Below are 14,858 nucleotides of genomic sequence, written 5' to 3' on the forward strand. Positions count from 1 at the left end.
CCAGTAATGGATGATGTGTTCATTAATGTTTAATTCAGCTTAAGCAGCCAGAGAGGTTTGCTGGTTTGTTTATTTGCTGCTGTGGGTATCTGGGATATCTTTTGTATGGGACACATAGGGGATTTGCTGTCTTTTTTTTTTTTTTAATTCCCCAGCTACATAAGCAATTCAAGTGCTACTGCTACAGCTAAACTAGTTCCTGATGCCTTAATACATGCAAGATCAGTGCTATTACTAGTGCTGAAGTTCAGGAGATGCATTTTCAGATTTTAGGGGGTTTTAAACAGTTGTCTGCATTCCTGGCATACTTCCCGTAGCGTGGTGCAGCGTTTGGTGCACAGCAGGATAACAACCAAAGGCTGTGACTCCCTTATGCAAATTGATTTGCTCTTATGACACTAATCAAGCATTGAACAACTGAACATGGTAGTGCTTTGCAAAGTGATGAACTGCACTGCTGTTGGAAAAACAAAAGCACAAATGTAAACACTTGATAATTACAGAATCAGAATGGGTTTCAGGAGAGCTTTGAGTATGCAAAATGGAGCATCCAGGGATAGTCTCCATTTCCAGGGGAATCTAAATGTCAAAGCAGGCAGCAGTCAGTTCTTTCTGGTGAAAGTAATTTGTAAGAGCATGACCTAGTCCTATTCTGGTGTGTGCTGTATTAAAGTCACTGAATTGCTGATGTCAATAAATAATGAGCATTCTTTAAGTATTTTAATTAGGTTGCAGAAAATATGCCATAAAGGATCCCATATAGTCCAAATGTGTGTATGTAAAACAACATATTGGTGTTGAATGGATATGTAGTAGGAATTATGTGTTGGAGGGATGCAATTACAGCCACTGATACTGCATTTATTTTCAGGGCTGTTCTGCATCTTTTAAGCCCAGGAAGGTCCCATTTCAGCTTAGGCCAACAGAATTCAAAGGACTGTAAGGGTGCTGCACAAGGTGTAAGGTGCAACAGGTTGAGTATTCCTGCAATAAAGAGATTTCCAGGCTAGTGATGAAGGTGCCAAGAACAGCTGTTGCCTTTCTTTGCTTCTGTGTCAATACGATGTCACATAGCTGAGTCTGGACTTTCTGCCTTGTTCACGGTGCTTCTTGACATAGTGTGGTTTTGCTTTTTCCTCCATGCTGCAGAATTTAGTCACTGACTCAGTATTTACTACTTGGATTTCTCTTTTGCTAATTTGGGAATTGTTTCTCAACAGCCTGTGTTGGGGTTTGCTCTCGCTACCAGTTTATCTGTGATGATGGCTGCTGCATTGACATCACGTTTGCGTGTGATGGTGTGAGACAGTGTCCTGATGGATCAGACGAGACTTTCTGCCAGAATCGTAAGTGTGCCAGGCCACAGTGGCACAGCAGACTGTGAAAGTAACCACAGCCTCAATCACCAAAGGGGGACAATGCCGCTTCTGTGGCCTCTCTCCCTGTGAGCAAGCAGTTTGCTCCTGGCCTTTCATTGGAATTAGCACATGGGAAGGTTTAATATCTGCATACTCAGGTGCTCAGAAATTTTCTTCAAAGCATATTAAAACTCTCAAGGGTCTCTAAGTGTCAGGTTTGGTGTTCAGCAGTTAAAAGATCAGTTTTGCACTTGCATGATGATTCTGGAAACAAGTGCTGTGGTGTCTGTCTGAAAGAGTGTCTCAGAGGTGCCCTTCATAGTGCTGTTACCCTTCACAGTGCTGTTAGACACCCTGCAAGAATCTGGAGCACTGTGGACATGCAAGGGAACTGGTTGATTCACCATCATGCTGTTTGTTCTCGTTAGTCATCCCTCAGCATGTGCCCATGCTCAGCTAAGTGAACAAAAACCATCAGAGGGTCAATGGGCACAATGGCTAACCACTCTTCCATTATATTTTAGTTGCTGGATTTCACTGTAGGGGTCATGAGTGTACTCTTGCAAGCAAGTAAGTGTTAGGTATCTGTGACTCACATTTTATCATATGTGTGAACCTGAGGAAGTTGTTTACTCTGCCCCAAGGCCCATCTTGGACAGTCTTCCTTAAGAACACTTCCATTCCCTTCAATGTTGTAGAAAAATTTTGGTTTCTGTTAACAGTCAGCTCGGGTCGGAAGACGGTGACACATGCAGCTCTTGGCACTACCCAGCAAAGGACTGCAGGACTGACTGAAAACACAGAGGAGAACTCTGCAGAGAACACCCTGAAAGCCACTGCCAGAAATCAGCCACTTCTCTCAGTGGATGCAGACATGTCTAACCAATCGCTTTCTCAGGGACCAAAGAAACAAATCAGTGGATTTGTGCCAGGTAAGATTTGAATAAGTTTCAATAAATCCTTCTCCTTAAAGAAAGGAAGTGTCTTGCACCTTAAATTTAATTTAATTGTCTTTTGCTTCCTGGCTAAGAGGAAAAAAATTTCAAACATAAATAAATACAAAAGAAACCTGTAATAATGAAGTTCTAAGTAGGTTTTAATTTATTATTGTCAAGTCTGTTTTTTACCAGGTGGAAAATGAAGTTAAAATGTAGGAATGCTAGGAAAGTAATACACTCTAAAGAACAGAATGTGCAGTGAACTAAATAAAAAGTCTGCCACAGGTTCAGCTGTGTAGGCTGATATATTAAGGCTCTTTAAATCTGTAGGGGAGTACTTCAGGAGAACATAATAAGATACTGTTCAACTTGGGTGAAAGTAATTGCTTTTCTCCTGGTGCCAAGCATTACTTTTTTTTTTTTTTTTTTTTTTTTTTCCTGAACTAGTATCTTTTACTATTATGGGCATTGTTTTTTTCTGAACTCTGTCTCCAGGGCAGGAGAAGTGTTTCATCACTGTAGAAAAGGAAAAGTCTTAGGCGTTGATAACAAGCTACTCAGGTGTCAGTGTACATGTCCCCGGTATTGTTCTGCACAGTGGCTGCGAGCCTGTAGTGAGTCACTGTGTTACAGGCAGAGCCCCAACCCTGGCCTTGGTAAAGCTCCAGAAGCTGCAGTGAAATTGATGTGTCTTTTAAGGTTCATGATGATGAATTAAAATGATCTGAAATGGCAATTATATGAAAACAAAACTGTGCACACAGAGCCTAAAATCAATACCCACCCACCCCACCCCCCTTTTATTTCTTCATGGTTTAGACTGATTCATGTGCCCCAAGACACAGCTATTTATAACCAGCTTAGTTTTCCAGTTACAACAGAGCAGTGCTCAGTGCCCTCTGCTGTCAACTCTGGAAAAGGGCATGCCCTGGTTGGCACCTGGACGTTCCTTCAAGTTGCTTGTACTTCCTCTGTGAAGTGCAGAAGTGAAAACTCTGCAAAGGGAGTGAAAACAATGTTCTCAAGAATTTGATGGCATCAGTGAATGTGTGGGGAATGATAGCAAAATCCTGTCCCAAATGTTTTCCCCTTTTCTGGCAGTGTAGCTGACCTCTAGATGACTCCTCACTGCTGACTAAAATTCTGAAGTCTGCTTCAAACCTTTCTCACCCAGTCTTGAGTGACACCTGATATGGGACCACCCAAACTAAACATCAAACTTCCAAAGGGCTTTGCAGACTCTGGTAGGAAGTCAGCTGCTAAGTAGGTCTCAAAAATCATTTGGCTTGTGAATCCAGGCATAAAACCAGAACTGAGGTCACCACCTTCAGCAACTGGTAATCAAGGGTTGTAACTGGATGTACAATGCAGAAGCATTTTTGCATAGCCATTTTCTGTGTTTACCTATTGCACAGTAACTTACTTGCACCAGTTTTGCTCTAAAAGTAGCCTTTAGCACAGCAGTACACAAGCAAAGAAAAAGATTTTTAGAAAACTTAGGAAGTGTAATGGGGCTTCAGTGATTAGTGTACTACCAGTACCTGTTCTAATCTTCTAATTTTCAACAGGCAAGATTTCAAGCTGTTTTAATTCTTGTGGGTTTAATATTTTTCTTTTGACAAGGCTCAGTCAAAATTTCATTTTAGATGCTTAATAATTTTCCTGTGGAATAGAAGGATCCAATCTTTACTGACCTAGGAGCCCAATACTTCTAACTAAAAAAAGCAGCAAATAGCTCAGTGAGGTTTAAAATCACCTATGGATCAATTCCAGTTAGGGTGCATGGGGTGGGACGTGAAGAGTGCTAGTTACATGCAAGGTACATGGGTCTGAAGGGCAGCTGCCAAAAACTGCTCTGCCAAAACCTGCTCTGAGCTGCTGTCTTCTCCTGCAACTACTGAAACTTCACAGAGTCCCATGCTGTGCATTTATGATTCACAGAGGTCCAGAGAGAGACTCAAGTCTTGCCCCACTGAGAAGCATCTCTGTCTTTATGGAGTTGAAGAGACAAGCATCTAACCTATTCCTTAAAATCCACTCAGATCCATTAATTAGACTTCCCTCCATCATTGCCATTTCAGGGAGGTTACAGACCAAATCTAATAATTATGTGGTACAAAAATGAGAGGCACAGAAATGCTGGAGTAGCTCCATGAAGCTCATCTGGAAATGTGTCCAGTAGGGCAGTAATGCTAGTGCATTTTTGAGGAGAGGTAATCAATGCTGAGCAGGAATCATACCAGCAGTCTCAGAAGTTCAACAATGCCTCTGGCAGAAATGCTGTTCTGGGGGGGATTGTCTCCTGCTGCTCATGTCCAGGTAGAACCTCTGCCTCTGAATCACTGTAGAGGTCTTTCTTGGACCAAGGCAGTCATGTTCTTGTTGGCCTGGAGCTGACATTGTGAACATCCAGGCTTCTTATATACCATTTTACATAAATTTTGAAAATAAGCTTTAGAGTTTTAATGTCACTATGGTGAAAAGCTGTCTACTTACGATACAGATTAGAGGATATGGCTTTACACTGGCAGCACAGGTTCTGGCTTTTCACTTGCAAGTGAAAAATTCAGGGCCACATTTTTCTTAATTCTCAGCTGACAGTTTCAGATCATCATGGAAATACAAGGAAAACGTAATGCTCTTAAATCCAGTGACTGGAAGGCAGAGGAAGTTAAGGTTTATATCTGCTGGAGACAGCATGTGGCACATTCCAGCCAGCTGCTAGACTTGATGCTTCATACAGGAGCTTTCAGTTGATTTTTAAAGAAGTTTTCCCCAAGATATTGTAGGACTGGAGAGTTCCTTTGTTTTCTTTTTTTCATTTGTTTTTTTCATTAGTGGTAGCTAAAGTATCAGTAAAGGCCTGTCCCTTCTGCTACTTACCTCTCCATAAATAGCTTTCATCTCTTGAGAATTCAATAAAGATGTCTAATAAAGGGACTTCCTTGTCAAGTATGACCATATTTATCTTTCCTCCTTTTCTTCAGAGGAGCTGGGCTAAGTTATAATGTTTTGGACTGTGAGATAGTTCTCGGTAGCAGATACAGTTTTCTATCTATGTGGGTGATACTAGAGGAGCTTTTTTCCAGAATCCATTTTCTCTTAATAGTTTTTCTGTTCCAAATTTCCTTTAACCTTCCTTACAGTGGCCCTTCATGCTTAGCTCCGACTTGATACAAACTTTAAGGATTTACACTGAAGTATCAGCGATCAGAGGAAAATATGCAAGTCCAAGTTTAGGACTGTTTAAAACTTCTGCTTGGCCTAACAGGGAATCTATTCACAGTAAAGAGAAAAAAACTACAACCAACCAAAACAGAACCCAAAAATCATTGATTGTTTACAATGGGTAAATATTGTTTTGCGCTCGTGCCTTTTCAGTGGATTCCTCTACAGCAGGTCAAGTCCAGGGGAACACCAAGTCTGACTTTGAAATAACCCCCTCAGATACTCAGGGCACTGAGTCTTCTGCAACAGGAGGTCTACTTTAGCCCAAGCTGAAAGGCCAAACATATTCTTTCAAAGTCAGGAGTGGATGGAGGAAGAGGCATTTGATGTCAATAAAAGAGTCCTTTCTCTCTCTGCAGACATGTCTCCATGGTAGTAAAGTTACCCAGGCTGCATCTCCTGAAAAGGCCAGCACAGCATTTCTGCATGTCTGCCTCCAGATAGCCCCAGTCTCCTTCTCCAGGGAAATTCTAAAGCCCAGCTGCATATTCTGGCACTCCTGAACTTGCAGATGAATATAGAAAACACTCAGTAGCAGCACAGCACTCTGGCTGAGCAGTGGGCTGGTTTCTAAGCAGCAGGGGCCAGTAGCAAACAGGGTCATGCAGATGGGTTGAATTCATGTGCAGCCTGAAAATTTGCACTCTCCAGCACAGCCAACCCAAGTGTATAAATCACCATAACAGCTTTGTGTTCCCCTGGCACAGGGTCTCTGCCTCTCCCAGGCTGCCCGTGCAGTGCTGTTCAGGGCTGGGATTACAACATTTGACTGAGTGCCCAAGCCTTAGTCATGTTTTTACTGTGGAGGCACCCATAGCAGTAGCCGTAACCTAGATCTGTAATTAGGGTAAATGGAAAGGGCTGTAAATGGCAATTTCCTCAGAACAGACTAGAAAATCAAGAGAAAGTGAAAATCAAATTAAACCCATGTAAAATGCTTTCTGCCAGGCTCCTAAACTTCTTTAGGGAAATTGCTCTTTGTGTTGTAGAGATAACAGATAAGATACTGAGCAGCATTGACTCTGATAGTCTCTCCAGGCGTGTAAGAACAGCCACAAGTCCTAGCAAAACCCTACAAGCTGTATTGAAAGGATTCTGTTCTTCTACACTTCCAAAAATTTCCCACTAAACTTCTCTCTGTATTTACCAAATTTCTTTACAAACAGTTGACTTAAAAATTCACTTTACTTAAATGGCAGGGAAACAAATTTCTAAAACAGGCATTTAGATGCAGGCTGGAGCAGCTCTTACAAAGAGCTGATGTCTTTTGGGTATTTTCAAAATAAAGACAAATATTAATTTAGTTTAATTCAGGAAAAACAGAAGCAGAAAACAGCTGCTGGTGTTGGTGTCAGTTACATTCAGGTGGTCTTGCACATCTCTGATACCATACTGGTATTTTAATTTGCTCTTAGGAATTTTTTAAGCCCACTTTACATGCCAGAACAACATCAGGAGCCCAGCTAGGAGAGGGCCATGGCTTGTTTCTACAGCATTCCACAGCAGTGAAGTTGGTGTTTATGCACCCCCAGCTAAAATGGCAGGGCAATGAAACAGCAGCCTGGGAGGCTGTGTTCTGCCTGGGAGTGGGGGCATTAGCATGGACTTTTATGTTAGTACCAAGGAAACAATTTAAGCTGTAATTAGCAGTTGTGTACATTTGCTGCTGCCACTGCCAGGGACACCTTCTGCAGCTCTTCAGAGCTGGTGGTGGTGGGTGAGACTTACACATAGTGCACGTTCCAAATTGACTTAAACACTTCCTTAGCACCCACCACTATATGTAATTCCAGTTACAACATTTCACATTCATATCCTACCCATCTTGTAGCATAGTGTGTTTCTGCTAGCTCTCCCACAGTTCTGAAGGCTGCCAGCAAATGTATCACAGCAGTCAAAGTGCCCTTGCTTTTGGTTGAGATGCATTGTGCTTTGGGAGGTAAAACTGAATTTAAATTTTAGCTTTAGTTTCATATTATTTCAAAAATTCAAGTTACACAATCAGAAGTTCTTAAACTGTTCTTTTGTTTGTTCTTTTCCCCCTATGTTTAAGTGCTTCACATTATTTAATACTAGTGTCCTGTGTGTGGATAAGGCTTCCTGAGTCACTGAACTGCAGTATTCATTCATCTTGCTTGATTTTGTGCAGATAACAGTTCCTCAGGGAAAAGAACAGATGATAAAAATGGGGATGGCATAATGATGCCAAAGAGAGCTCAGGTTGGAGGTGGTCATCCAATCCCAGAAACAGGTAAGACCAATCATGTGAATGAATTTTGAATTACGTCAGGTTTCCAGTCAGGTGCTATAGATACAGATAAAGTAGTCAAGAACTGAATAATGTACTTACATATTCTGAACTGTCCCTAACATGATCATACAGTTTAGTTTCATAGTATGAGTTGTTCCAATGTTAGTAATTGGACTAACTAACTAACTAACTGATAGACTAGCTGTATTTTTAGAGAAAAAATCCAGGTTTTCTCTACCAGCATCTCGCTGTGCTAAATAAAATGTAATTTTTCTTAACCCCACTGTAGGTGCTGTGTTACCCTTAGCCTTAGGCTTGGCAATCACTGCTTTGCTGCTGCTTATGGTTGCTTGCAGACTGCGCTTAGTGAAACAGAAGCTCAAAAAAGCTCGGCCCATTACATCTGAAGAGTCTGATTACCTCATCAATGGGATGTATCTCTAAAAACTGGATTTGGGTCGGTTGTTTTCTCCCCTTTCTCCTGTGTCCATGAATCTCTGCCTCTATGAAAGGACCAAAATCCGTAGTTTATTTTCAAGTGTAGAAGAAGCCTATGAGATGAAGAACATACTCTTCCCCTTCGGTGATAATATAAAAAGTGGGTAGATGTCCTTGCTCAGAAAATAAGAAACATTCAGGCTCCAGAGAGTAGCTCCAGTTGATTGTTGTGCAGAAGACACTGCAAGGTGAGGAGACCCCAAACTGGTTGTGGGGTGCCCTTTCCCTCCTCACAGCAGTTGGGATCTCAGCCAGGGCTGAGTGCACCCCAGGGCCCAGGCACTGGAGCAGTCAAGGCTCCACAGCCCGGCTGTGTTGGCCAAGGTGTGGAGGGAAGCCTGTGCCACCTTGCTCTTCTCAGTGCTGCCACCACTGTGGGGACCAGGATGCTCCAGCCAACATGTTCCTTCACCATCCAGCAGAGACCAGTTGTGTTCTTTCCACCTGATGCACTGGGAGTATTGTCTTTAAAGAATGTATCTTGTTATGTTAATTAAAAGCAATTGCTATCCAAGCACCAGCTTTTGCAAAGAAAATTGGGATTTAAGGAAGAAGGTATCTTATTTTCACTCGGTTTAGACTTCTGTGCTGCTAGCAGACAGCCATGCTTGCTAAATGCAGAAATGAAAAAATGCACTCCTCAGCGGATGAGCTTGGACTTCCCAGTGCTCAGTCATGTACTGCTGCCCAGAGAAGCTGTGGATGCCCCATCGCTGGCAATGTTCAAGGCCAGGCTGGATGGAGCCCCGAGCAACCTGGTCTAGTGGAAGGTGTCCCTGCCCATGGCAGCGGGGCTGGAGCTAAATGATCTTTAAGGTCCTTTCCAACCCAAACCCCTCTATGATTCCATGTGCAGTCCCAGAGTTGTGTCTCTCCCCAGAGCTCAGGGCTTGTTCAGCCTTTTCCACACCTAGCCCACCACTCGCCCACAGTGTGAGAATGCAGCACACAGCAGATTCTACTCAAGAGGCTGGAGTGTAGGATTCCTGCTGGTTATCCCATAGCTCCCTGCAAAGCTTGAAAGCTTCGGTGATCTGCCCTCACCCCAGAAAAATTCTCATAGAATTAGAGCAAGTAATTGATATGTGTGAGTGAACTGCAGATGTGTTACCAGTAAAATGTGTACAGTACATGTTATATATACATATATACACACACACTGTGCTGTCTGTCTTGTTTGGCTGTCCAAGGATGTCACATTCCTCATGGGTCTCAATAAAACCAGAGTCAAATGAGGCATGCATCATTTTGTATGTTGTCTTTTGTACTTCAGTAACTTTGAGTCAGCAAGAATATTGCCATGGTATACAAACAGTTCTTCAAGTAATTTGTTCTTGATTACTTTATGTAAAATAGATCTAATAAACCAATTCTATTCTTATATTTATTGCATTGTCTTTCGTTTCTATTGCCAGCTAAATTTTGTGCTACAAGACTCTATCATGAGAGCAGGCAGAAGTATATTATATTTCTCCTTTCTGTGAAACAGCCTTATAAGAAGCTGGAATGTGTATGGTGGGGGGAGTTGTTGAGATACTTATTTCAGGGAGACAGAGAAGGACAGAGCATCTACCTGTGTGACCTGTCTCTCGAGCAGTGCTTGAGCTGAGGAGGACAGTAGTTGTCAAGCTGGCTGTGCCAACCACTCAGGGAATGTGGTTGACAGTGTTCCTTGCTCATGCCACATGAAGCAAAGTCTGATTGTACTTCAGTGTTACAGTGGGCCCAGGACACCATCTGCTGATGCTCCCCATTTCCAGTTTGGGAGTACAGCCTCTCTTCCATGCCAGCCTGCAGCAGACATGGCAAATAGTGCAAGACCCAAAAGACCACATATTAAATACAGCCTCCTGGGGAAGATTCACTGCCCATTTGGTTGGGGTCTTATTTTCCATCATTGAAATCTGCATTGGGTTTTAAGTAAGTACCTAAATGTCCTTCACCACCTTACCAAAGCAGCAAGAAAATGGTCTTTTCTCTCTGTGCCCATGGTGCTCCTATCACCAAAACCCATTACCCTGGCACACAGCCAGCAGCAGAACAAAAGGTTTGGTTTTGTTCTGCCGGGCAGGTCAACAGCAAGATCTGGCACAAAGCACAAGCCAGCCAGTACAGCCGTGGTGCAAGAGGCTGCTCAGCTTTCCAGTCACTTTACCCAAGAGCAGGCTTTGTTTCTGTGCTGCTGCTAGTGGAATAAACCTTGACTGATTTTGCATATGACAGCTGAGAATGAATGCCTGCAAGCAGAGAGCAGCAGACAGCAAGTATGGTACAGGAGTCTGGCTAGTGCTGCGTTAGCTTTGCCACAGTTCCCAGGGACTCTTCTTTCTGGGAAAGGAGATGGTGGCAGTTGCTGCCCACTCCACAGCTGGAGTGAAATAAAATAGTTTTCACCTTACCAGAGAGCTTGGGGGCATTGTCAGCTGGATGGAGAGCAAGACAAAGTTAGCAAAGTAACAGATTGGCTTGGCAGCTCCTGCAATTAACACACACACACTGGTCTCAGTGCCATGTGTTTGCATTTAATAGCTTTCATGCTATTTGATTTTAAATAAGTCATACTGAACTACTGAGCTGGAGCACACCTGGGAGTAGCAGAAAATACTGTCACCATGCTCAGGATGCTTTTCCCTTTCTCCCCAGGCAGCTCCCAGCCACTGCCTCCTGCTGACACCACTTCTGTAGCCTTCCCAGCCACTCCCAAGTTTGGGGCTCTCCCTCTGATGTCAAAGATGTGCTCAGAGCTAGCCCATCTTCATGGCTGCATTGCCAAACTGCATTCCTGGCCTCTCATGCAGACCCCAGAGCTGGGGAGCTCTACACAATCACAGATCACAGAATATCCTGAGTCAAAAGGGACCTATGAGTGTTTATCCTGCAGCAGAAGTGAGACATTCTGTGTGAAAGTTGTCACTATTTCAAGTCTGTCAGGTCTGTTTTTCCTGTCCTAAACACTGACATTTGTCTATCTACCTATTTTTTAATATGCTATTCTTACCAGCAGTTTAGGTAAGCAGAGAATATTGACTACCCTGACTGCATAGGTCTGTGGATGTTGCTCCTCTGTGAGTTAGGAGAGGTTGTTAAAATTTGTCAGTGTATTTTAATGTTGATCAAGATTCTTATTTCAATTAGACTTTTTTTTTTAAACTCAGACAGCTAAAGGGTACAAAATACTTGAGAGTGGCAAACAATACTTACCTAGGTTTGATCCATATTTAGAAGTAAGGGTTTGGTTTTTTTTACCATAATATGGGCTGCTTTCTGCCCACTTTTGCAGGGGATCCTAGGCTGAACATCTCACTGCAATCATTCCATAGCACTGTAGGATAATAGCAGGGGCAGTTCCAAGAGCACATTTGCAAAACAAAAAGGCTGAAATAGGTCAGTGTGATGCTCCATTTGCTTTTCAAATCCTAGATAAAGCGTAAGAGTTTCAATCCCAAACTGCACAGCGCCAGTCAGAGGCATGAACCAATAGCAACACAAACACACCACCCCAAAACAAAGGGAGAGCCTTTCAAGTAAGCCCTAACAGAATCCACAGTCATGCATCACTGAGGTCTGTGCTGGCTGTTTTCATGTGCATCAGGAATTGGGATTTTTCAATTTCTAATGGTAAAAGCTAAATGAGTAAGAGCAAAAGGAAAAGCTAGAGAAGATTCAGAGAGCACTGGTGGGCATAAAGACCAGACAGAGGCAATGAAAAAGAGCCCATGACACAATCAGTCTGAGCTGAGTGACAGGGAAATATGCTGTAAATGAGGAATATTTAAAGGTGGAAAAAACACTGTAAAAGTAACTCTGCTCTGTATTTTTCAAGTATTAGTTACTTAAAACAACTAAAAAAGTGAGCTGCACTCAAGCCCTGAAATACAAACAATGAGAAATCTAGAACGACTGGATCAGCACGCTTCAGAAACAGGTTTTTAAATACACCTGCTAAAATTTTGATTTTTTGCAGTTAAAAGGGTCCTGACTGACAGTTATCAACCACTCATAAACCAATGAAAAGCGTATTTTGAGCAAGCTGGCAGAAACCAGACAAGGCAGAAAGGTTCGGTGAAGGATGGAGAGTCAGCACTTCCTTGGCCAACAGAAATGTATAATCCTGTTCTAAAGAGGGCAGAGCAAGACATTTTAACATAGTGCTTAAAACTAACAGATCCTAATGCATTAAAGAGATGCATTTAAGATTTCTACATTCAAACCAAATGACTGGACAACACAGATACAGAGGGAACAGGGAACTTGAATGAGTGCAGGACTGTGGAGGACTTGAAAGCAGGCAGCCCAGAGGAAGATTGGGCCCATAGGGAAAGCATCCCTGAAGGCTAATTCCATGCCCAAGGGATGACAATCCTGAGGCTGCCTCTATATCCAGAGGAGACGAGCTTCTCTAGAGCTCTGATCAGAGCAGTAGCAGGTGCTCTGAATCACCCATTTTCCTAACCAGAGGCGTTTGAGGATGTCCTCCTAGTCCATAAGGCACCTGCAATAAAAGTTACTGATTTATCTCAGATGCCACTTCTCCATTATAGCTGAAAAAGGATTTGGCAGAACATAGTAAACAAGAAACATGGACTGTTCATAGTACAAACACATAAATGCAAACATAAGCCCAAACATGGCTGAAAAAAGACTTTAGCTTCTCAGCAGCATTATGGAATGTTTTCAAGAGTATCTACCAGGTTAGTTGCTCAGAAGCGTGTGATGAAAATGGCTGGACTACAAAGAAACCTTAGAGAATTGAAGTGAGATTTTAGAGTAACTCCATCAACAGTCTTTGAAAATAGTCTGTTGTTACTAAAAAAGTTTTGCTAAGAGGCACAGGATTGTCTGAAATTCTAAGTTTGGTATAATGAGACACAGAATGAATTATTTTCATTTTTCCTTCCTGAATCTTTCAGGCAATTCTCAATGGGCAGCTGGATTTCCTCCACACATATTTCAGCAATAGCTATGTCCACCCAATTAGTAATTTAAAGAAATACAATTTTAGTTCCCAAGCACATCCTGCTGAGCCTCTCATTAACACCCTGCCAAGAGCATGAGAGAACAGAAACAGCCTTTCACAGGAAACTTCAGAGTGCATCAGCTGCATCATGAATTTGTGCTGTGTAAAAAAACTACTACCTGGAACAGAAAGCAGCCCTGTATGTCAAGGATGAAGTGTGGGAGTTAAATAGGCCAGCTAGAAGGAAGTTTACATCACCTCTGTCAGCATAAGGCCAAGTTTCAGTCCATGCTTATTTCCTCAGACCTGGCCAAGGCATGGAACCCCCAAACCTCGCCAGCTGGGGGGTCTGGGCACACAAGTGTGTGTTACTTGCAGTAAAGGCAAAGGGGGGTTATGATACCTTAAGAGTGTCTGTGCACTTAAACAACTGGTCTGCAGTTCACAACATTTCACAGTTAAAAGCAGATGGACAAAACTCAAATAGACCCAACAAAGGTAAAATGTATGAACTCATCAAACCAAATTCAACCCCATGCTCAAAGCCATCCATTGTATACCACAGTACTTAAACTCTAATTTACCCTTCCTGATCTATGAAGTCTGAACATCCTGAAATGCAAAAGACCAATTTCAGAGCTCATCATCTCCTGCATCCCCCTGTGCCATCTCTGGGGCAACATGTCCCCTCTGAATTTTTTTGTCAGGTTCTGCACAATGTGCTTGTGTGACCTCACCATCTGCCTTTTTTCTGAACCAGGACCACCCCTCATTCACTTCAGCAGAACACCTCTTCCACATTGCTTGGGACAGGGATCAAGGTTCCATAAAGGTAACCATCTTTTGAACTGCATCCTAATATGTTTAAAATGAGCTAAACAGAACCGAAGTCACAAATCACTCAACCTTTGTATCATGTCAAAATTCAGAAGGAATTATTTCATGTCCTCCTTCTGTGAACTGCATTTAAATCAAAAGCAGCACAATCTGGGGCACATGAATGAGTAGAAGGAAGAAAACACTGCTACTATAAGAATGGGTTAACACCCTTCTTCCTGGCAGGAAGGAGAGCAGTAGTTCAGAATTTTTTTCTGAGTATTTTACTTTACCTCTTTGTGCTGATGTGTTAATTCCACAGTCCCTACACACTCAAAAATCCTGGAGCTTGTCACCCTGTCACAAAAACACTGCACATTTGGAGAGAACTGCTGCCAGCTGGAAGCTCCAGAGCCTACCATGCAGAGCCCCCCTGGCTCCAGGCATTATTGCCCATTTCAAACTCGATGACTACAAAACATTTCAGGAATCATCCATGTGGCTTCATCAGCAGTGCTGGTGTGTTGTGTGCTGGTTTCCCTCCAGAAAAAGTCATGTTACAGGCTCTGTGGCCTCAAGCCAGCTGACCAGCCTGAACAGAAAAAGTACATAGGTCATTCCTGCTACATAAACAGAAAGCATCCATACAGTACATCAAACTCCTCTGTGGAGAACCCACAACTCTCGGTGGGTTTTCAAGATACAAGTATTGGCTTTCCAAGTCTTCTACTGTCTGGATCCCAGAAACGACTGGATAAGCAGCTCAGAGTTCAGCCAATCCATTCTCCCAAGCTGTTCTGGCTTAGAGGTGA

General features: G+C 42.7%; 1 protein-coding gene across 1 annotated transcript in view; it reads left to right on the plus strand.

Annotated features, from left to right (window-relative positions):
- Window positions 1-9,600, plus strand: part of LRP11 (LDL receptor related protein 11) — a 58,979-nt gene extending 49,379 nt beyond the window's left edge. The window contains exons 5-8 of the mRNA XM_014263292.2: window positions 1,221-1,346; window positions 2,081-2,290; window positions 7,674-7,775; window positions 8,065-9,600. Of these exons, the coding sequence (XP_014118767.2) occupies window positions 1,221-1,346; window positions 2,081-2,290; window positions 7,674-7,775; window positions 8,065-8,219 (593 nt within the window). The 3' untranslated portion in view covers window positions 8,220-9,600. The remainder of the gene's footprint in view (window positions 1-1,220; window positions 1,347-2,080; window positions 2,291-7,673; window positions 7,776-8,064) is intronic.
- The last annotated feature ends 5,258 nt before the right edge of the window (window positions 9,601-14,858 follow it).

This window comes from Pseudopodoces humilis, chromosome 3 (genome assembly GCF_049639895.1).
Source record: "Pseudopodoces humilis isolate 2021_Gansu_Grassland_sample_001 chromosome 3, ASM4963989v1, whole genome shotgun sequence".
NCBI classification, from domain to species: domain Eukaryota; kingdom Metazoa; phylum Chordata; class Aves; order Passeriformes; family Paridae; genus Pseudopodoces; species Pseudopodoces humilis.